The sequence below is a fragment of the Halyomorpha halys genome, unplaced genomic scaffold, assembly GCF_000696795.3.
Source record: "Halyomorpha halys isolate HHAL.00 unplaced genomic scaffold, Hhal_1.1 Scaffold40.1, whole genome shotgun sequence".
Lineage (NCBI taxonomy): Eukaryota > Metazoa > Arthropoda > Insecta > Hemiptera > Pentatomidae > Halyomorpha > Halyomorpha halys.
The window spans coordinates 351782-375916 of NW_027106400.1; the positions used below are offsets into that span (position 1 = coordinate 351782).

General features: G+C 33.2%; 1 protein-coding gene across 7 annotated transcripts in view; it reads right to left on the minus strand.

Annotated features, from left to right (window-relative positions):
- Positions 1 to 629: 629 nt before the first annotated feature.
- Positions 630 to 24135, minus strand: part of spen (split ends) — a 415150-nt gene continuing 391644 nt past the window's right edge. For 4 of the 7 annotated variants that reach the window (XM_024364281.2, XM_024364280.2, XM_014431804.3 and 1 more), the window contains exons 13-24: positions 16041 to 24133; positions 15495 to 15796; positions 13572 to 14555; positions 13289 to 13483; positions 13067 to 13198; positions 12816 to 12950; positions 11237 to 11326; positions 7855 to 7987; positions 5591 to 5835; positions 3653 to 3853; positions 3367 to 3525; positions 630 to 2220 (exon numbers count right to left, since the gene is read on the minus strand). In XM_024364281.2, coding sequence (XP_024220049.1) covers positions 2092 to 2220; positions 3367 to 3525; positions 3653 to 3853; positions 5591 to 5835; positions 7855 to 7987; positions 11237 to 11326; positions 12816 to 12950; positions 13067 to 13198; positions 13289 to 13483; positions 13572 to 14555; positions 15495 to 15796; positions 16041 to 24133 — 10798 coding nt within the window. In that variant the 3' untranslated portion in view covers positions 630 to 2091. The remainder of the gene's footprint in view (positions 2221 to 3366; positions 3526 to 3652; positions 3854 to 5590; positions 5836 to 7854; positions 7988 to 11236; positions 11327 to 12815; positions 12951 to 13066; positions 13199 to 13288; positions 13484 to 13571; positions 14556 to 15494; positions 15797 to 16040; positions 24134 to 24135) is intronic. The other 3 variants (XM_024364279.2, XM_067044731.1, XM_024364283.2) reach the window with 3 other exon arrangements.

Here is a 24135-nt window from a genome sequence, read left to right on the forward strand (position 1 = left end):
ATAGGACAGTAATTAAAAGTTAAATTATTTTTTAAAGTTCACTTTATTTTTGTGGGCTGTTATGACTTTTTTTACCTCAATAAAGAGGCCAAAATTTCAAATTAAAATTTTATTAATAGACTAGTTTTAGCTAAAAATTTCAGAATATTTTTTTATAATATTGGAGATGGGTTTTTATTGAAAATTATCAGTTAATTGATAATTATCCATAAATAATGCATTATATAATATGAAGAATTTGAAGAAATAAGAAAAAATTAAGAATAATAAAATAAGTGATGCACTATTGGTATATGGTGGGGGGAACTAGTACTCCAAGAAGGCCTAGTGGTCCTTTTTGTCTAACTGTGGCAGTTACTACCACGTAATAAGTTGGGAATGTCTAGAGTCATTTCTCGTGACCGCTGAGAAATATAACTATTAACTGCCCCAGGAGTGAATTGAGCCCACAATGTTCTGAACTGAGCTGGATTTAAATCAATTTGTAGACTGAGAGACGTAACAATCTTAAGCACAACGTACAATAAGTAAGCGCCTAGTCATCTCAACACTGAATACATACAAAAAAATCAATACAATATGAAAATCAAGAGACAAGACAAGGAAGATAAAATAAACACAAACACAACTTAATTTTCACTAACATCTTTATTATTCATTTAATAACTTAAATCACTGGATGATTTTTTTAAATATATTTTTATCGATTGAAAAATAACGACAATACAACTTAATGCAGAGATCACAGCCCAAGAAACTCTCTGAACTATTTACAAAGTTTTTAACGAGATAAAAAAGAAAATAGAAGTTGGGTTTAATGCAGACTATTACGTCACACAAAACAAACATCTACTAGATACATCTTTTATGTACATTATGCCTCGTAACTTAGAAGCAATTTGTATATATGTATATATATATTGTATTTTTTATATATATAATATATAATCTATAATTATTTGAGCAAACTGACATTAATTTATCAAATTAATAATATATACAACTTTTTAGGATTTTTTTGGTTTGTTTCTTTTTTTAATAATTTTTTTCCAATTTTTTTTTTAATCGAGTTTACAAATATTACATCTGTTATAGACTATTCAATCATCACATGTAAAACTTATCGTAAACAAGTTGCAATTATTTGGTCAATTATCATCACTCCATACTTTTTCAGTCCCTAGTCCGCATTTGGATTCTATCTTTAAACAACCTTTTTTGTACTTCAAAAATTGGAAGTGTCATATGAAATAAATATAATACATTTTTTTTTTTATCCACTTTTAAAAACATTTTGTAGAAGATTTTTTTCTTTTTTTTTTCTTCGATATTAAATGGCTGTATATTTATATATAACTTTCTTTAGATATATCATGTACATAATAGACATATATAATATAAACAATTATTGTAATTCGATGTTATAATGGAGTGATAATCAATTTTAGTAATAGTAACCTTTTTTTATTGCTAAATAAATTTTTTAATTCTGTATTTATATATTTATAATATTTACAAAATTTACAAATGAAACCACGATGCAAATATACAGTGGCCATTTACCGATGCAATAAAAAACATTGCAGAGAGTTCAAAATTATACATAACGGTATTACCTCTTAACAATATTTATACACAATTAGTACAATTTTTTTTTGTTTTTTCTTTAAGTTTTTCTTTATAATTAAAATAAAAACAAAAATTTGTCCCAATTAACAACTTAAAGCTACTTTATAAAAACAAAATGTACACACTTAAATACATATATAAAAAAAAAAGCGAGAAATATACACTTTTATTCAAGTCTATCAAACGTTTTAAAAAGTCTATTAATATATAAACAAGTACTCATATTTCACTTTTTAAAATGTTCTGTTTCCCCCAAAAAAAGATGAACGATGAATACTTAAAAAATAATTCGACAGCAGATAGCGCTGGACATTCCTAAAAACATAAAACTATAACTTCTTATATCTGTTCAATTCATTAGTCAAACTGTGTCACACTTTATCGAAGAGATCCGTGTCAGAAGATAATTAACGTCAGAGCCGGTGTTGTTGCGTCAAGTCCGGGTAGGAAGGCTCCAAGGAGCTAGACAGTAGCTATCACAATGAGAAGGTGAGCTATGTCTGTAACTCTATGGAGCAAGTCTGGAGCGATTCTTGCAAGGCTATCATTGGCAAACTCGCTCGCCGGGAAGATATGAACAACATAAGCAGCCTGTAAAATCAAATTAAGCTTAAATTAGTTTCATAGATTTTTATATAATAGCTCCTATTGTCATTGACAAAATAATACTCAGTGCATTTCTAACTAACACTCAGTTGGTCAAGATACAAATCCTAACACATCAGGACGCAACTCATCTGTGAGATTAAAAATTAAAGTTCTGCTTATACTTAATGGAAAAGTTAACAAACTGAACTTTCCACTTAAAATTAATTATATTTTCATTTTAAAATCACATTATTTTGTGATTACATAGATAATTCGGATAAAAATTATTTTGAAAACATGATTAGGCACAATACATTTCACAGATGATTTAGGAAATAACAATAAATATTATTGAATTAGGGGTAGAACTACAAGTTTAAGACTATTTCAGGTAAATGAAAAAAAAAATTAATTAAAGAAATCCAAAATATTTATGAAATTGTGCATGTAACTCACTCATTCAATAGATTAAAATATCACCATCTAATATAAAAATTGCACAAGAGGAATTTAAACCGTCTCTTTGTGAGAGGGATTCGGAATTAGGAAGCTATAAGGAGCCCCGCCCCTAAATATTTACAGAAATCTAGTCATTGGACTTAAAAATTAGGTTCTTTATGTTAAAGATTAGTTAAATCTGATAATGGATTATATACCAAAATCAAATTTAGGAAACTCTCCTTCTTGTATCTTTTCCAGAAATTAGCAAAACAGTAAAAATGGTTGAGTGAGACAAAGAATCGAAGAGTCATCTTATATTTATAATCAAAATCAAGGGAGATATCTAAATAGATTAGAAAAGGTCATTTTTGGGTTTAATTTCTTTTAGAATTAGTGGTGTGGTATAATAGAAGGGCGCTTTGCTAATTCCAAGGTGCCAGGTTTGAATCCGGCTGTGGTAGAAAATTATTTATTCTGCCGTGAGGGGGGTCACAACACTAGGCACAACATTCATATACAAGTACAAAAGTTTTCTTTTGTGGATTTACTGCTTAACACAACAAATTTATGATGCAGCCCAGCATTAAATAATGTGAAAAATTATACAGACAGATGTAAGATTTTCTAGTCTAATGTCTTTTAAGCTTTACATTAAAAAAAAAAAAAAAAAACAGTAAGGCAACATTTAATTAAACAATGACTGCTTACCTGCTGAGAACCAGGAGCTGCAATATTTACAATTCCTGCAGCCTGCTTCTGCTGTAAGTAGGTGATGAATCCACTTTGAAGGTTGTTACTTTGCTGTAGCACATCCATATGATCACGTCCGCATGGAAGTGCCAACAACATGCAATGCTCATTATCCATCTGAAATATAAAATAAAAATAATGAAATTTTTTTTCTCCAAAAATGAGGCAAAGACTTGAATTATAGCAATAATGGTAACATAGTATAAATATAATGCAATAAAAGAAGAAAAAAAAAGTCACAAACCTGCATTTTCCTAGCGACTCCATCCAATTGAGTCTGTTCTAACCGCATTCTTTGAGAAATTCGGAGGGGCGGAGTAGAACCGTCGCTATTGCAAGGAAGAGAGTCTCGAGCAACATGAGGATTGCCAAAGACGAAGTGCATCTGAACAGCAGCCTGATCATTTTTCAAAGCTAGGAGACCTTGCCACATAACTGGGTACCTCTGTAAAGAAAATTTAATAAAATTAATAAACTAATTGAAAATAATTAGTGTAATATATTTATTAATAATATAATGTTTTTCCATTATAAGTTTTTTTATTGACAATCTCAGGTCAGTTTTTGTGAAAAAGTCCTTCTTATTCTTAAACAAATTGTAGTTACAATAGTCTTAAAATATGAAATAAAAACTAGAAAAATGAAGATAGACAGAATATATAGAACATATAGAATGTATCAACACAGCAATGATATAAGAAACAAGGAGAAGGATCCCAATAAAACAGCACTAAGGCAGCACATAGCTAAAAACCAATATAAGTTTGACGAAATTTTAAGAAAAATTAATTTATGAAAAATATTGGCAAACTTTTTATTACTATTTACAATTAACTTTGATATGAATTTTAATAATAAAAGAAATAAGAATTCAGACCAAAATATATTTTGAAATAAATCAATTATATGCCTAACCTGAGTGTGTGTGGAAGGTTACAAATATTGTATGATAAGACAGTGTTAAGTTGATATCTAATTAAAAGTTTTAAAATTTATAGGAAAAGTGACAAAATAAGTAATTAGGCATAAGCTAAGGCAAGCTTATTAATAAATAATTTATTGTTTCACAGGGTGATTTGACTAATATTAATGGCCTAGGTAGAATAGCCAGCGAAAACATTTTAATAATTGGGTGTGAGGTGAAAAATTATATTTAAGGTATGCTAAATTATTAGTAATAATGTTTGTTAAAATTGGTAAAAATTAATGTGTAAGAAAAGCTGTTATTTATTAGATCGTCCTTTGAGGATGGCCAAAATGTTGGACTTTTAAAGAAATAATAAAGAATATTTTGAGACTTAACCTGGATACTAATTAATTTATTGACAGACAATAAAAACCAGTTTTAAGAAGTTGAAAATATTATGTATATAATAGAAAAATAATAATATTCAAACAGTCTACATTAAGATGAAATTAATTTATAAAAAAGTATTAAACATGGATAAAATGGACTGTGTATATTACATAGGATGGTGGATTTTTCAGATAGTTCATTCTAGAGTCCCAAAACATTGATAAAGGAAAATGAAGTAATGAAGAAAGGACTTTTTCACAAAAACTTGACCTAAAAATTTATTATTAATTGCAAATAATTAATCATATTGAAGTCCATTTATAATTCTCTAAAGTTACTGAATAGAAAAAAATAATGCATCTTGGTTCTAAGGCTCCAAGTTGATTTGGTCCAAAATAGTGTATTTTGAGCATCTTAATAACTGAAATATGTTTAGTTATTATCATACCAGTAACAAGAAGAACAATGTGAATGCATTTTTTCATAACTTTCAATAAAACAAATCAGTACTACTTTACTAGTTTATTATATTACAATTCATATTAATATTTTCAAACATTATTTTGAAAAATTTCAGTGACTTGAAAATAGACAAGCCGTCAGAAGAGTGAATTTTAACAACCCTGAAGAGGGATTTTAACCGAAGCTGATTTCATTAGATTTGTTAGAAATAGCAATCGAGACCAAACAAAAAGTTTTTATTTTTAATTAGAAGAAATACATTTTATTTTTTTAAATAGATATTATAACATCATAATATTAGAGCTTTAGTTTTATTTTAGTGTTTTTGTATATATATATAACAGTTTTAACTAAATTAATCAACTTTAATTGAACATATAATTAAATTATATCTCTAAAAACATTGAAATAAAAATAACTTACCTGAAGAAGGACCAACAGCGAATCACCTTGAGGAGGAACTTGACTAGCATGAGGTGGCGTGGCAACTTGATGCCTCGTAGCCGGCGCAGGTCGGTGAGCCGGAGGAGGAGGATAAAGGTGGGGTCTACCATAGAGTGTAGCAACTTGCGGAGAATCAGTAGTACGATCATGAGGAGAGGCTCGTCGCCGTAGCTCTAGCGGCGGCGAACCTCTCACAACTGGATCATCTACTTCTTTCACACCTGCTGAAACAGAGATCCCCATTTTAAAATAACACTCACTTTATACTTATATAACTATACCTATAATAAATACAGTTCACATTAATATACCTTTGAGCGAGACATCAGCCATATCAGAACACAACTGAATACACTCGGACATATTTTTTTCCGAGAAATACAACTTTAGCAAATAAATGTGCAATAAGGTTAAGTGGCTTAATAAACACCTGTATTGACAGTGAAGTTTTATTAAAAATAAACAAAAAAAAGTAATGTTTTTGTTTTCACCTGGATTAATTTAATTTACCTTATGACAAAAACAGATTATATTTTAATTTTAATTTCAACAAAATTTGATCCTGTCCCAACAGACTTCTTTGAGGTTATCACACTGATTTGATTTCCTAATTTAATTATACAAATAAATAATTTCTAATTATAATTTTTCATAAAATAAAAATTTTAAATTTTTAGTTAATTTTGATTTTTAAAACCCCATTTTCACTTCATTATTCACTTACAGAAACTGGTTCATTGGACATTACTTTATTAATTTACATTATTTGTAAATGTATATTTATTAATACTGCTATTTATTAATTACTAATAAAAAAATAATGCTTTACCTATCATTCTTTAAATTATTATAAAATATGCTATCTAATATTTATTATAAACTGAAGTTTTTGGCAACACTAGATTTTTAAGAGCTGATTTTGTAGACTTTTTTTTAAAAGAATTTTTAGAAAATTTTAGTTTTTAAAGGGCTAATGTTGGTATTAAATCTTGGTAAGTGACTGGTCGAAGTTAAAACAATATAATCAACAAACATTTTAACACAGGTTTTAATTTTTTTAAGATATAATGTTTTATGAGTCCCTCAGATTATATATTTTGATAGAAATATATATTTAAAAAAAATAAAAATATCAAGGAAAGATTTAAATTATATTATATAATCATAAAAATGGTTAAATTTCTTTCAAGTATTTAATTCTGTTAGATGTATCATCTGATTTCTTTAATACTTTTTTTACTGTTACTAATTTTTTTTATATAGATATAGTATAGTCTAGAAGACAATCTATCCTGGTCAGACCTGTCTCACTAAACCCCATTGAAACAATAACTTAATAAGGGAAGTGGAGACTTAATACATTTTAATCACAGGCTTTATATTTACTTTTATTATTATGTTTATAGTTTACAGGATGTGACACCTTTTAACTAACAAAAAAATGTATACAATTTAAAATAAAAATTTTATTTCTTCATTCCAGAGATATCTTGGAAGGATTCTTGTATTCAGAAAAAAAATATGTATCACATCCTATAAAATAATGGTTGAGATGAGATGTCTCTAGAGTGAAGTTTTGATTTTATATTATTTTTCCAAGTATTAAAATTGTATTATTGATTTTTTTGTTGAGTTATGAAATATGTAGCTTAATTTGTGATAAGTGCATATTAGATCATGGCCTTGTATGAATCTTGTCTTTTGAGCCTAGAAGAAGTCCTATGGAATAATTAAAATAAATAAATAAAGAATAACCCCCCAAACTATATCCAATGATAATGATATTGAATAAGAATTATTAACTTATTAATGATTAAAATCTTTCCTCAACAATACAAATGAAGATATTAAACAATATTAATCGGGAAAGATAATTGTATATCAAATTTACAATAAATCTACTAAATTGTATATATACTGTACACTCTATTGAACAATATAACATACTCGTAAGATAATATTTGAACTTTTTAAAACCAGGACCCTTAAATCCCTCAATAAGAAAAATTTAAAGTGTAAACCAAATTTAAAAACAAAAAAAATACTTAAATATTATTTATTCATCACATATTTTGATCCTTGGTAATAATTTTTATAATGTGAGAGATTCAAGGGGCTTACTTATACACTAAATAATTAACAGTAAAAAAAAATCGACAATTTCAGAAAATAATATACTTCAATTATATTCATTGAAGGCATTATTTGATACTAGACAAAAAGATAAAATATATGGAATATACCTGGTCCGCGGTGGTATGGTGACTGGCCGAGGGCAGCTTCCCTCAAATACTGTTGGTACATGAGTTGTGGGTGAACATAATGTGCGGGTTGGATATGGTGGCCATAACCGCTTACGTGTTGTACGACGTCGCCCTGCAAAACAAAAGAAAACATTTATAAAATATTAATTTTCATCACTTACTAAACTAATGGCAGGGTATCAAATTGAAACCCAAAAGCATGAAATAATTAATATCTTCTCAATTATTCTTCTAAAAAAAAAATGAAACTCTTCTGAGAGATATTCTTAGAGAGAATTCATTTTCACAGAACTATATACAAAAGGAGGGTGTTTAATTTCTATTAAAAAACAAAACAAAATAAAAATTAAATTAAATTATTTATTAATCATTGAGGGGAGAAAAAAAATATGAAGATTAATGTAAAGATATTAGTAGATTCTAAAATAAAGGCCTTAAGCCTCTCAAACAGCAGTAAAAAACTAACAATTCAACGTTTCACAAATTCAGGCATCATCAGGGTAGGAAATAACATCATAAAAAAAAAAAAATAACAAGAGACAGACAGCATCAGATGTACAAAACTTAACAAATAATATATAGATAGTTCTAAAGTAGTACCACATATTCATCATTAGTTGAACTTTTAAGCTAAAACGAGTATTAGAATTCCAAAACCAACCAGGTAAATTTTTTATTAATTATAGTCTTAGAACTAGCTAAAACAATTTATCCCAAAAAAAGTTATTTAACAGTTTGGAAGAAATTCTTCCACCACATGGTAATCTAGAATCAAAATTGTTAAAAAAATTAAAAATGGGTTTGGCTGGTTTTTGAACCATATGTGTCCTATCCAAAGTCTATGGAAACAATCACGGTCCTGTTCCATAATAAAGCCTAATGTATTATTTCATAAATACAAGAAAACAAAGTATACTTTCAGTTCCACAATGGGGACGACTATTAGTAATATTATATTAATTAAAAAGGACGAAAGTACGTCAGTGAAGTTGTACAAACTAAAACTACAAAACTGATAGAGAGAATTTTAGTGCCTACTTAGACTGCCTCATGATTTGAATCTGGTCTAGGGGGTCAACTTTTATTTCTGTAGCGGTCCCACGAAACGAAAACTTGACCCTCCACCATGGTATTATAATAGGGTGGTACCCTGTAGATAACCCTCCCCATAAGTCAGAAATGATTAGATAGGTGGTCATAAAAAAAATAAATATTACATTGTATTATATTATGAAATAGGATCCAGATGCCATTTTTTTAAATCGAGTTATTGTTGCCTATGGATTCTGAAGAAAAATGTATATTCTTCCAGAGAGTTAGATCGCAAAATAAAATGGTTAATTTATTTATTTATAACTATAATTTATTTTTTCATATTCAAAATATCAAGAAGAATGCAGACATTCAATCCTGAATGTATTGATAAATAAATTACTAACTAATACTATAAGTCTTGAAGGTTATATTTGGTACAATATCACAGACTTTTACAATGCTGATTTTTTAACTCCTAGATCACTAATACCATCAGTCATTTATCACTATGATAATGATAGTTTGTAAACTCGTATTTATGGACTAATATTACACTATTAGGCTTTGTTATGAAACAGGGTCTAGGTATTTGTTTCCCCTTACCCTTCATATATACCCAACTGTCTTGGAGTGATTTTTTAATTTTATTTCTGGTTTTCATCTGTGAGATCTTATTCTCTTTTGCTCTGATAATGCCTGAAATGGTATATTGTAGACTGGCCAATTATTTACTGAAATTTCAGAAACTTGAGGATTTGTTTAGGAATATCCCAATAATATCTTTAACTTAAACTGTTACATTTTTTATTTCTTCTATTAAAATTGAACAGATCCAGAGTACGAAAAATTTTCATTACAGAATTTAAAACATAATTTGTGAGGGGAATAGATAAGGAATTTCTAAAGGGAACAAACTCAGGTACAAAGCCATGCAAAAGTTATCGTTAGAGGCTGCGGTTACATTGCATCAAAATTTATGAGAAAAGGAATTCATCATTTTTTAAAAGAACATCCTTCAGGACCTTTCTTGTAATTCTTTAGGAAACCATTATATGACAACTTCTTATTGAAAATAAAACAAAAGGAATCTTAACAGTGACTTTTGCTTCACAAAGAAAATTTAACAAATTACTAAATTCTGCGATAGGTTTCTCAAGCACATAGTGATATTTATTGCTTTTATATAAAAGTGTTCTAAACTGATTTATTATTATTTAATTTTTTTTTAGATTGTATAATCTATTCCCAAATGAATAAATGATATAGAAATAAATGCTACTATTGAATTGACAATTTGATATAAAAAGTAGACAAATAATTGTGACTGGATCGCATCTGAATCCACCTGTCACGGAAGGGTTAATCAAAATTATAATTTTAGGGAGCTTGTGAGTAGATAGAGAGACTTAGCATTTTATGTAGAACAAACCTGGCTCGACTCCAGGGATACTTAACTTTCTGGACGCTTCTAACATTAACTAGGACCTAAAATCTGACATCAGTCAGGAAATAAAACAGATGATAGGAAAACGGTACTGAACATGTCAACACTTTCAATGTCTCTTTAGATAAATTTGAGTTATCGAGAGTCAACTGCAATTTATTTGTAAATATTATGTAACTGTAAAGATTAATTCTTCCATAAAATTTGTAATTATTACCCATCAATTTCGCTATCTAAGATTTTAAAAAATTGGATATAAAAGGTAAAAAACAAATTTTTCTTTAAGGGATGGTATACTTTTATTGACCGCAACCCAGACCATCTTCTGACAATCATCACATAGGGTCAATTAATAACCTTTAATTATTAATTTTGTTTATGGGCTCCAATTATTTGGCCTACATTGTAAAATTCAAGGCATAGAAAAGAGGAAACAAGAATAATATAAGCTAAGAGAAAAATTAAATTTTTCTTATTTATTTATCTAAATTTATCTATTTAAATACATTAAAATTACATAGGGAAATTCGACATAACTTGAATTAAAAATATAAATCAATTATACTTATTTATTCTCCTCTTGATTCAGATAATTCTCATATATATTTTACTTAGGCTCAAAGGCTTAAAATGTACACCGACGAAATTGGTGCCTGTAATTTTTAGTATTTTTTTCAAACTAGTCAGAAGAAAATTACCGATCTTTTTGTCACCTTTTCTAGCGAATAGAGATGCAATATAACTGCAGCATTACTCTCTGAATATATATAATTTTTAATTCCATGCCGCACCCATATTTTATAAATAGAAAGCCAAGCGTGAGCAGAGTATTAAAAAAGAAAAAAAAAAAAGGAGAAAAGAAAAAACAAGAGAAACATTTACCTGGGTTTGGGTGGAGTGTTGGTGGGCAGGAGGAGGGCTTTGCTGTCGAGGCCATTGAGGGTTTGGGAGCAGCTCCGCCACCACACCGTGCTGTTAGTAAACCAATACCAAACCATCACCAATACCATTCAATACCAACGCGTATTATTATTGTTTTAAGTCTATCTTTCTCTAAGAGTTTTATGTATAAATCAGATTTAAAAAAACATTTTTTTTTTTTAATAAAAATTCAAGTGGGTCTCAATAAAATTTCAACAGTAGACTCTCGATAATTCGGGAATAATGGTGAAGAAAGAAAAAGTAAATTATCTAATAGAACAAAACAAATTATGTCCTCACTCTCATATTAGCCATGCTAAAATGTTTGCTCCATAACCTGATTCCTATTAATACGATAGGATAATTATCTAATTCCTTTTTCATTAAAATTAATAGCTATATCATACCCATCCTCACCTACTTTCTTCAAAAGCATAATTTTGAAAATATTTTATTGCCAGTTTATGTTTGTTATTAAATATAATAAACATTGTAAATATTAATGTTATTGTATTCTCAAATAATATATAATCATTATAATTCTCAGATCTTAAACATTAAACGAAAAATTCACATAAATAAATAAGGAAGATTATAATGAAGGTTATCATGAACTTTTAGCATGGCTAATATAATATATAAGAACCCTTCTGTTTTCTAATATGACAAAAACTGAAAAATAAACAATATAAATGATAGATCTCTTAATAAGTGGAAAAACTAATAGGTGATTTTCATAAAAAATAATAATTTTCATATCCCACAGGTTAAAATTTGTTTACGAGTTGTTTTCATTTTAAGGAAATGAAAAATACTGTAAGTATCCCTTATTAGGGGGAACATTTTATTTTTAAAATGGCTGCTGATACTGAAATTGGTATATTTTAAAGTAAAAATTATTCCATAGCTTCTTTTTATCTTAGTTATTTTTTAGTTTTAGTTTCAATATTAGTTGTTATAATTAACAAAATGGTCCATTTTCGTTTACATAATTAAAGGTGCGAAGTTTTTTCAAAAGAAAAAAAAAATTTGTTCAAACTGATTATTTTTTCATTTAACACTAAAAATAATTTAAGAAAGAAAATGTAGAAATAATAAGAGGGGATCGTGGTAGAACCAATTTAATGAACAATGGAATGTTTTCTGCTCTGTCGGCCAATAGTATAAACAATAATGGTATTCAACACAACACTGGCTTATTACAGCAAGGATCATTGTCTTGTTAAGTCTCAATCAGACTAGATTATTATAATAAAACAATAATATAGAATTTTTCAAATATCCGATATTTATATCAAAAAGAATGGAACTAAGGATATTTCGACATTGAAAAAAAAAAAAAAACTAAAATACGATTGTGATTAGTATCAGTCTGAGGTTAATGCAAACAAAATAGGAAAATGTTAGTCGATTCATTTAAAAAAATCGTTAAACCAAACATATCAAGCTGTTAAGAAGAATAAAACAACACAAAATGTTAAACTAAATAGGTAAAAGAAATCAGTTGAGCACAAATAATGGCAAATTCATTCAGACTCACCAATGACGCTTCATATGCTGGAACAGGTAGGCCTGCTTGCATGACCTGGCCCCTCGGTGGGGGTTGCGGTGAAGCGGACGGAACCACAATGCAGCCTCCTTCTGGAGCCAGCCTTCCTCCAGGTCTTTCGACAAACTGTATAAAACCAATACTCATTTAATAAATACCAAATTACTACTGTAACCTCCATAATTTAATCCAATATAATAATTAGTTTTGATTAGAATAATGCTCATATGTTACAAACTTACCCTCGCACTACTTGCACCCGTAACTATAGGTTGCGGATGCACCCTAAGCGGCGGGCTTGCAACAGAACCAGTTAATATAGAGCCTTGATGTGGTGCAGGAGAACCGATAACACCTTCTCTTGCCTGCGCTGCCTGGAACCAACAAACAAATAATAGTATGCATATTCATTTTCTTTATAATATTTTAGTCAAATATATGTACGGCAAAAAAGAAATACATACATTTCCGATGGCCTGTAATATATGGGCCTTAGGGGTCATCGGTGTAGGTGGTTTAGGAGCTTGAATTGGTTGAGCTTGAGGTGGAACCAGCTTGGGTAATCGCGGCCGAGGCATGATTTTATTAGCTCTCTCTGCAGCGACAGCTTGCAACAAGTGGGCCTTTGGCGGTCTTGGTATTGTACTGTTGACTACGGGCTGCAACATAGAAATTTATGATGTGACAAAAACTCTATCTTCCAAAGTATTTAACATTAAAAAGACATAATATTAATGTGATTATTACCTTTTGAGGGAGACGAGGAGGCGAGGCAGGCTTGGGTATCGAATGAGGGGAGTGCTGAGGTGGCCTCACAACACTGGGCCTCACAGCAGCTACAGGAGCTTTCGTAACACCATCTTCTAATCTCTCTAACCTCATACGTTTCTCTGGAGGAGCCTCATTATCACCACCAGCGACAGGAATGTACTGCCCTTCTTCTCCTTCCCTCATTGGGATCAACAAACCTGTCACTGGGTCAATGAGGTTTGTAGGCTCCCCACCAGGCCTATGTTGCATGATAGGGCCAACCTTTATTTCAGGCTTAGACAAAGGTGTCAGTTTGTGGATCGGTTTAACAATCTGCTGTACCTGAGATATGATTGGTGGTTGAGGTAGAGGTAGAGGCATTGGTTGTTGCTGTTGCTGCTGCTGCTGTGGCTGCTGCAAGACAGGCTGTTGGGGCTGAGTTTGGTTCTGCAGAGGTTGATTTTGTGGAGGTTGGTTTTGCAAAGGTTGGTTTTGCGGAGGCTGGTTTTGCAGAGTTTGGTTTTGAGGTTGACTGCGAGGTGCACTAAGTAATTTAGGAGGTTCCTTTTGGACAAGCTGTTGAGGCGTCTGCACTACTTCGGGTTCAGATTGCTTCTGCAGAGCTGGCTGCACTGGTGGTTGTGTGGAAGGCAGAGCTGGAGCCTGAGGTGGTGCAGATATTAAAGCAGCTACAGGTGGTTCTGGCGCAGTAATTGGAGGGGTCTGTTGAGTGTGAACTCCAGGTTGAGGCGTAGGAGGATTCTGCGGAGATGGTACTGGCTGAGGAGTAGGTGAGCGGTCGGCCGAGGCCTGTTGTATGGCAACAGCCTGTTTTCTTCTAGGTGACTTTCTAGTTGTTTCAACAACCGGTGTAGAGAGCAAAGGTGCAGTACTCCTCGTTGCTCGCCGACTCGGTCTACCAGGTCCTCTTATTATTTCTTCTACTGAATCATCAATCATAGTTCTTGTTCCATCCTTTTCCTATAAAATAGTGATCCACTTTAAAATCAATTTAACAGTAGAACAAAAAACTGAGTTTAATGGAAAACTTTTAAAGATAAATGAAGAACATCGAGGGGGAACAGCAATTGACCAAAAAGGCTTGAGGACTCCTAAAAAATTCAGTTTTTCTTCTTTAAAAAGTGATTTATACGACAATTATCATAACTATTAAGAGTTCATAAATTTCCTCCCCCCTCACACATGGATACAGCCTTTAGAATATTCTCAACAAAGTTAATGTAAATGAAAATAAGTGACAATATATTTTGCTGGAAATTATAATACAAGGTACGAAAGCTCTGAAATAATGACCAAACAACTTTTGAGAATAAGAGAAAAAATTTCAAGTACTTCCACGTGTTATATAGATGAAACTATATTTTAATAATGTGATTGGGATGAGGAGAATCGTGTTTGAAAATAGCAAATGAATTAGGGCCAAAATATTATTAATATGTTAAATATACATATATTATGTAAAACTATTATAAAGTGTTTATTATTATATAGTTTTACATTAAATAATTGTGGATATAATTTGATCCAAATGCTTTTCCTCAATCATTTTGATTGATATTAGTCGTTATTTTTTTTATAAAACTCAAAACATGATAAGTAAATTAAATTAATTTTTTTCTATTTTGAATAACAGATGATATGGTTACCTTTATCAAACACATAGAATAATAGATAATTTTCTGTTATCTATTATCCTAAGCAGAATAATGTAATATAATTTTTCTAGTACTAGTTAGTAGAATCAACAATAATCAGCATATTATAACATATAAGATATGATTATTATTATTATTATTATTGCATAATAAAACTAATCCTAAATTCTATTATTTATTTTATTCATTCATATAAAGCTAAGCCAATACACCTCTATTAAAAACTAAAATAATATAAAATTACCTGCAACCGCCTTGACTTGCGAGTTGAAGGAACAATTGATGAAGAAGACTGTGAAGGCTGTTCAGGTTTTATAGTCAGTATCAGCCGTGGACGCTCCTCCTCCGAATCATCCCGGAATTCATACACATCAGCTGGAACTTGTGGTCGAGCAGGTGGGGCTGGACTGCTGACAGTCGCAGTAGCGTGACGACCACCTCTTCTCGTTGTCACACCACTTGCCCCACCCCGACCCAACTTCCTCCTCCTTCCACCACGGCCACGGCCACTACCACTTGGTGGTATCGATTTTTCACTCGGTATAACTGTAAATAAAATATTAAGCATAAAAATTATTCACAATAAAGACCAATTTCTACGGAATATTTCAAGTCCCTATAAGAGGGTCAGAGTCCTGTTTTTTTCATTTTAGAGACAGTTATGATATAGCTCAATATAGGAAAATATTTTTAAATACTGCTCTATTACTCGCTATACATAAATGTTTTCAAATTAAGATAAGACAGACCTGCTAACTGGGAAAAAGATAAAGTATAAAATGTAAATTACCTCTCTCATCGGAAGATGGAATCTCTGCTTCTGGCTCTTTCAAGGATTTGGGAGTTTTCAATTCTGGAATATGAGGAGAGAGCTGTTGCTTCAGTTCTAGTTTGACATTAGGTGGTGTCCTAGGAATCTCAATCTCCTCCACCTTTGGTGCTGTTACTTGGTCTCCCTTCTCCTCTTTCACTTCTGTCTTCAGAGGCTCATCACATTTTTTGTTTTCTTCAGGGATCAATAAAGGTTCCTTTTTAACTGGCTCTTCTTGTTTCAGAGAAGAGTTTGTGTTCGACTTTAGATCAATACTACTTTCTTCATTTTCTTCTTTGATTTTAGTCTCAGTTACACAGCTCGACTTTTCACATTCTCCAGAAGCAGAGACAGATTTTTTACGCTGCTGTAGCTCTCTAACAACTTGATCTATAGGTCTTGGTGTTTCAGATTTGATTTCCGTGTTGATAGGGTTAGGATTGCTTAGAACTTTGTTAGTCGCTCTAAGTGTGAGATCTTGAATTACCGCATTCAAAGGCTTGTTTTCATCTATGTTGGTTTTCGTATTTGGTTTAGATTCAATTAGTGGTGGCCTGATTTGTTGAACTTCATCTACAGTTGCTTTCTTTAGAGGCAATGGGCCATCATTAAGAGGAGACAACTCATTGGAATTGATCTGAATTTTCGGTGATTGTAGAATAGACTTTGACTCCTGCACATTAGGATTAAATTCAACACTGCGAATATTATTCTGTTTCTCAATGTTATTTTCTGGTTGAAATGGAGATTTACTGATAGTTTCATTTGTTTTAATTGCACTTATATTAGCACCTTTTTGGGTGAGTGCAACAGGTGCATTTTGAATAGGTAGAGTGGGCAGGCTGGGTGAAAGATTCATAACTTTTTCTGGATGAGGAACTTGACTAGGACTACAATGAAGCAGATGAGTATTGGGCAAATGCTGTGGGGGCCGTATGTGATATTGTTTGCTTAAAGGGGAATCTGATGTGTTTACAGTCTGCAACAATGGTATTGGGGCCGTAGGAGGTCTTATAGAAGATAGCTGCTGTTGTGGTAGTGGTGACCTGATATTTGGGTTTTGCACAGGCCTAATTACTTTCAAATTTTGAGGACTTACAGGTGGTTGAGGAGAATGCTGAAGATTTTGAGTCACTACATGAAGCTGTTTCTGATTTAGAGGGTTCTGTATTGTATGAACAGGAAGAGGCCTCGGAGAGGTGGCCAAACCTGCTTTCACAAGGGGAGTCAGTTGAGGAGCTTGCAGAGAGATTTGACCAGTGGGCTTGACAGGTAGGTGAGGAGGAATGAGGTGTGGTAAAGGGTTTGGCATTCTTCCTTGGTAGGAAGGGATGTGGTGTAATGGAGGCTTTGGTTGTAAGACTGTAGTTGCCGTTGTCTGAGGCATGTGGATGCCAGGAGGGCTGTTTAGTTTGGGAGTAGGTTGAGTATGTTTCACGACACTTTGATCCAATGATTTGATCACTGGAGAGTTTATGACTTGAACACTCAGCGGCTTCACAACTTGCGCTGTTTGAGGCTGTGCTTGAGCTTGATGAACAAGCACTGTATTATGGTGCTGAGGCATTACTTGCTGGTGTATTACCTTTTCAGACTTCTGGAAATTGGGAGACACAATGGATGGTGTATTGCTGGGCTGATCCACATGCTTCTCCTGAAGCACTGGTTTGATTACCTGCTGCTGTTGCTGGTGAATCTGCGGCTTATGCAAATGTGGTTGATGCTGAGAATGATGTAACTGTTGAGGTTGTATTGGTTGTTTCTGTTGCATTGGCAATGGCTGTGGTTGATGCTGGTTTTGTAGTTGCTGTGGAACCTGCAACGGCTGTGCCAATGGTAGTTGAGGTTGAAATGATGGCAATTGTTGTGGTTGTTGAGGCTTTTGTAACTGTTGTTGTGGTGGTTTTTGCAACACCTCCTTCTGTTGAATTAGCTCTTCTTTTTGCTGGTTTTGAAGAAGTTGTGGTGACTTGTTTTGTGGAAGTTGAATGTGCTCATGCAGTTGTGGTTGTTGCTGGTTCTCATGCTTTTCTGATTGAGTTAAAAATGTAGCATGAGATTGATCATCAATTTTTTTGTTACCCTGTACTTCTTTAACATCTATTTTAATAACCTTATCTGACATTTCTATTGACCCCGAGGATTTTACAGTATCTAAGCTAGAAGTAGAAGATTCTAATTTATCAGAAGATGTGTTTTTATCACCTTTACTAGTCTCAAGTTCTTCATCATCATCAATTTCGATAGGCTTATCCTCATTTAATATTAACGGAATTGGATCTTTACTAACTGATTTAACTGGTTCTTCAGATTTATTATTTTCTATGACTGGTGATTTTACAACTGGTGATTTTGGCTTTTCAGATGGTTGGTCTGCATGATCTGTTTCCGAATCAGTTTTATCAGAAGTTGTATCTTTTTTGACATCAGGAAAAATAGTTTGTGTTTTTTCTTGTTCTTTAATAGAGGGCTCAGTCGAACAAGCAAGAGACATAATCCTTTCTTCCAGACCTTCTCTGGTGTCATTATTTGGACAAAAAGAAACACTTGTTGGTTCAGGAGATTTAGTAGCTTTTGAAAAATCTATTGGATCAAAAGTGTCCTCAGTATCTGTATCAATTTGCAAATCTGGTTCAGAAACAGGGGTGTCAGGTTTAGCAGCATCATCAGAATACCTTTCGAAACTTGATCCAAAAGTTTCTTCCATCAGAAGAGCAGCAACAGCATCCTCAGTTTCCTCTTGTGATATGATAGGTGTGGGTTTCTCTCCGGTAGTTACATCTTCTTGTTTTGGCTTTTCATCGAATTTATCTTGAGGAACAGGAGAGTCCTCAATGGTGGATTCTGAAATACTTTTGACTGCAGTTTCATGAATAGTTTCATCTACTTCCGTTCCAAATCCAGGTATGTCTGGTTTCTTAGTAGGTGTCAGTTGTGCCGGAGGACTATCCAGTAAACTAGAGAGAGATGAAGAATGCTGCCTAGGCAATGATATATCCTCCTTGTTGACATTTTCCTCAGAATCTGTTTCCATTTTGCTTTCATCCTCCTCCTTTTCAACATCAGTTTCTCTTTCAGTTTCTTGTTTTGCTTCAGGTTCAGATTCCTTTATTACACTTTCAGGTTCTGATCTTTTATATTCAGATGTAGAATCATGTTCAATACTAGCAGAAAAGAGAGGCGGTAATGTTTCTTCATCAATAACACGATGATGCTTAATTTTTTCATCTCTAGATTTTTTCCTTTTCTTTTTCTTTGTTTTTATAGGTTCTTCAGTAACTTCCTCTGATGTATCGAGGAGTTTTGCTTCTAATGCTCGACCAGCCTCATCTAATTGTTCTCTGAGTTTCTTTTCCTTTCGTTTCTTCTCTTTTTTCCGGATGTTTTCGCGTTCAGATTCAGAATCAGAACCATAAACTTGGGATACTTGCCATTTACTCATAGCAGCTTTTTCAGAGTCATCAGACAATGGCCCAAAAATATCTTCAAATTTTTCTTCTCTTTTGTTAGATGAGCTTTCTCTTTCACTTTTCTTTTTTCTAGATTTTTTCTCATCGTCATCATCCCTGTGGGATTTCTTCTTTTCTTTCTTTGATGAATGCTTTCTGACTATGATGGTACCATCTTCACTTACTTCATAATTTTTCTTCTTAGTCTTCTTCTTGTGAGATTTCTTCCTAGGTTGCTCAGAGGAAACACTGTTACAAAGGGGCATCCTAAGCAGAGTTTCAGGTGAAGACTGTATTTGCAGTTGTTTCTGATCATGATCATTGTTGGCAAAATGATTCATCTCAACCGGACGACTAGCAAATACATCTGTTATTTTAACTGGTTCTATGAAGGGTTCAGGTTTAACAGAATCTTCAAAACCTAAATCACCTTCACTTTCGTCTGACTGAATTCTCGATGGTTTCTGCCTTGGTGTTGTTTGCCTTGTGCTATCATCTTCTGATGTATCAGACATTATTTTTCTAGTTTTCATGTCAGATTCAAAAGAGATATTTCTCGATGATTTAATTTTAGGCGTACTATGTTTTAAAAGGGAATCATCTTCTGAAATATCGGATATTATTTTTCTGGAACTCTTAGTTTCATAATCTGAATATTTGTTACTGCGTGAACGAGGAGTGGTTATGGTATCATCTTCAGAAGTATCGCACAGGACCTTCCTTGCTCTCATCCTTACGTCATTTTCAGAGCATGCTTCATCTTCTGAACTGGTTATTAATAGTTTGTTAGACCTTCTACTGCCTCCTTTTTCTGAATCTGAATCCTCATCATAAGATGTTGACCTTTTCTTCTCTTCTCGTTTTGCTCTGCTTGCTTTGAGCTGATGGAATTTCTCTTTAAGCTTTTCTTGTCTTTTCTCTTCCTCTTGCTTCTGCATGTTCTTGGTAGATCTAGCCTTGACTTTATCATACATGGAAATATATGCAGGTTCATCATCGACAATATCAAATATTGAATGTTGTCTCTTGGCTTTGGCTTCTTCATCACCACTGCACAAATCGCTCTCACTGGCTGTGCCATTTTCCCTTGGTCTACTTTTGAATTTTCGTTCTTCTTTTCTTTTTTCACCACTATTCCGTTTTTCTTTCCGTATAGCTGGTTTAGACATTTTGTCATCACACTGAAGGTTAGTGTCAATCACTGAATCTTCCTTTTTCCTTTGCTCACGTTCCTTATCTTCTTTGATCTTTTCTTCAAGAAGTTTTGTAAATCCTTTGTGCTTCTCACTGCTGCTCTTCCTGCTGCTACCACTACTCCTCCCACTGTCCTTGGAATCCCTCCTTTCAGGCTTACTCCTCTTGGCATCGTCTACAATTTCTAAACTGTCTTGTGAACTTAACCTTCTCTTGCATCCAATGGTAGCAGGCCAACTACTCCTATCTTTCCTCTTTTCTTTCTTGGCATGATGCTCTTCATCGAAATTTGGTTTTCTATAGTCAATACTGTCCAAACAATAATCATCATGATCACCATTGACCTTTCCTTCATTTAAATCAAACTCTTTACGTTTCAATTTTTCTATTTCCCTGTCAGTACATTTCTCTTCTGAGTCCCTCACCTTAAATATACTGTCCTGTGACTCACGATCTTTTTTCTTTTCCTTTTCTTCCTTTTTCTTTTCCAGTATTCTAATATGTTCAGGATTCTCACTGTCCTTTTTTCTAGAGTAGTCTCTATATCGATAATTTTCATCTTTGGACTTTAAACAATCGAATAGATCAGATTCTGATTTTCTTTCATCTTTATGTTTCCCAACTTCTTCTCTTTGGCGGTGTTCCTCTTTCGGTTCTTTACTACGACAATTTTCAACATTTAGATGGTCTCTTTTTCGATCATTATCCCTATGCCTTTCATGTTTATATTTTACTATATCAGAAGATGAATCGTTTTTCTTGTCGAGATCTGATTCATCGTTGATTCTTTTGGACCTATCAGTATACTTATCATTATCAAAATATTTGTCGACACTATCTTTTCTTCTTTCATTACTACCTTTACTCCTACCTTCAACACTTTCTTCTTTCCGTCTCTCAAAGAATACTTCATTATCCTTCTTACCATCTCCATCTTTTGTCAATTTGAGATCATTGGAGTCTGATTCTGAATTTCTAGATTCATCAAGTGACGGATCCTTTCTCCTATCATTGTGCTTTATAAAGGTATTGATATCACTGAGGTGTTCGGAAGGAAAAATATTTTTTGAACTTTCTTTAGAAGAACGTTCTTCTTTTCGCTCTCTTGATTTACTCTGAAAGGTTTCTGTATGATCACTTTTTTGCTTGTGGTCATCAGATTGTTCAAGTTCTTTCCTAATCCTTTTTTCTGATGATTCAGAATGCTTTCTCTCTTTGTGCCTATTATTTTCTGGTTGATCAGGACTTTTTCTAGATTTATGCTTTGAAGAAGACGATGATTCTGAATGGTCTGAATCTTTATCTCTTTTCCTATCCTTCTCTGAATGATCCCTTCGATGGGGTTTAATAGTGTCATCTGTTTTTACAGCAGTGGAATCTGAGTCCCTTCTGTCTTTATGATGCCCGTAAGTCCTTTCAGCAAAACCAAAAACTTTTTTAAATAAGGAATGTTCTTTGGATATTTCATTCTCAGAATTCTTTCTTCTTTCTGAATCTTTATGTTTGACAGTTTCAACTTTTACTTCATTTTCTTCATTTTGTTTCTTGGAATTCCTTGGGTCGGAGAGATCATGGTTGACTTTTTTATCTTTTATCCTGTGAACCTCAGGATTTTCAGGGCTTATTCTTTCAGATTTCTTTTCGGAATGTTCAGAACTATCTCTTCTCCTGTCCTGGTGATCTTTCTTTTCTTTATGCCTATTTACATTCTGATTATTAATTTGATCATAAGTTTCTTTCTTTTTATCTAATTCAACGGCCTTGACATCTTCATCCTTATCACGCTTATCTACAAAATCTACATCCTTTTTGATATCAGGTACTTTTTTGTTATGTTTTGGATTGTCAGATGTATCTACACTCTCTCGGTTTCTTCTCCTATCCTTTTCTGAATTAACACCAAAAACATCTTTTTTCTTTTCTTGATCACCATTTGGCCTGATGTTAGATTCGGTTTCTTTTCTCCTTTCGATACTGTCACTAACAACTTTTCTACTAATTTTGTCAGGTTCTGAAAGTAGTTTTGGCATTTCGATATGATTTTCTTCATAATTTTTCTTATTTTCATTTCTTTTATTAGTTTCTGATTCAGTTTCAGAACTACCTCTCCGTTTTTCAGAAGCGTCCTTAGTTCGTTCACAAATGCTTTCTTTGTGTTCAGAACTACTTCTTCTTTTTTCAGAAATACTTTTCCGCCTTTCAGTAATTTGGGAATCTTTAACTTTATCACACTCACTTGTGTCCTCACGTTTAACACTATCTCCACTTTTGACACTTTCTACAGATTCATCTCTTGATTTTCTTCGACTTTCATCTTTTTTGTCATCAGAGCTCTCTCTCCGAACAGGAGTATTACTCTTGACTTTAGTTATTAAAGGCGGAGGTGGTTGTTGCTCTTTCTTAATGTCAAGAGGTGGCTTACATGGTATTGCTGCTTGCTTTACTGTTGACACTGCTGGAGGCAAAACTTTAGTGCAAGTCAACCTGATGTTGGATTCACACTTCTCTGCCTGGGGAGATGAGATCTTAGGCAGGGGGAATTGCCTTGCAGGAGTGCAATTAGTAAGGAATGTAGTAGCTGTTGGCTTGATTTCTGTTGCTGCCACTGTTACTGTAGTAGATGTGGGTGCAGTCGTCGTCGCTACACTCGTCGTTGGTTGAACTGGTGGGTGGCTTGGAAAGGGATACTGTAGTCCCTTGGCAGCTGGTGAGGACGGGCTTTTCACAATTGGGGAGCTCATAGGTGAAAGGTCTAGTCTTCCCCGAAGCAGACTCGGCCTCGCAGGTACAAATTCTCTAGGTTCATACTTCTCACCAAAATTTTCTAACCTTTTAGAGTCTTCATCGAACACTGACCTCTTAGCTAGGACTGATTTGACAATTTCCGAAGGCTGGAGCTCATGAAGGTCAAGCTCTAGGAGCTTGTGCCTAACTTTGAGAGTGGACAGGTCAACCTTAGATAGCCCGGCTCTGGACCCACTGCTCCACTTTTCATATTTTTCATCAAGTGATCGCAGCCGTTCCTCCCACTCAGGGGACGGTTCAGAATCTGAGGAGGAAGAATGGGTTTGGGGACTTGCTGGCGGACTAGGGGGTGCAGGACGAGGGCTCAACACCTGAGATGCAAACCTCGGGAGAGGAAGGGATAGAGGGTCAGGTGGCCTAGAATCTCTCGGCCTCCGTGGTTCAACAGGACCTAAGTTCTCAGGCCGCTCATCGCATAAAGGGGTTCCCGGCCGCGAACTCTCTCCACTTTGACTTCTCCTGTGTTTGTTGCACCTCCTTCTATTGGTGCCTTCCTCTCCTGAGCTAGTGCAATCCTCTAATTGTTCGAGAAGTGACACTCTTTCTTTCTGGAGATGGCGGATATCTCCAGTTCCCGTAGTGGGGGTATTGTTTTCTTCGACTTGAGTCATATCTTCATAACTCCT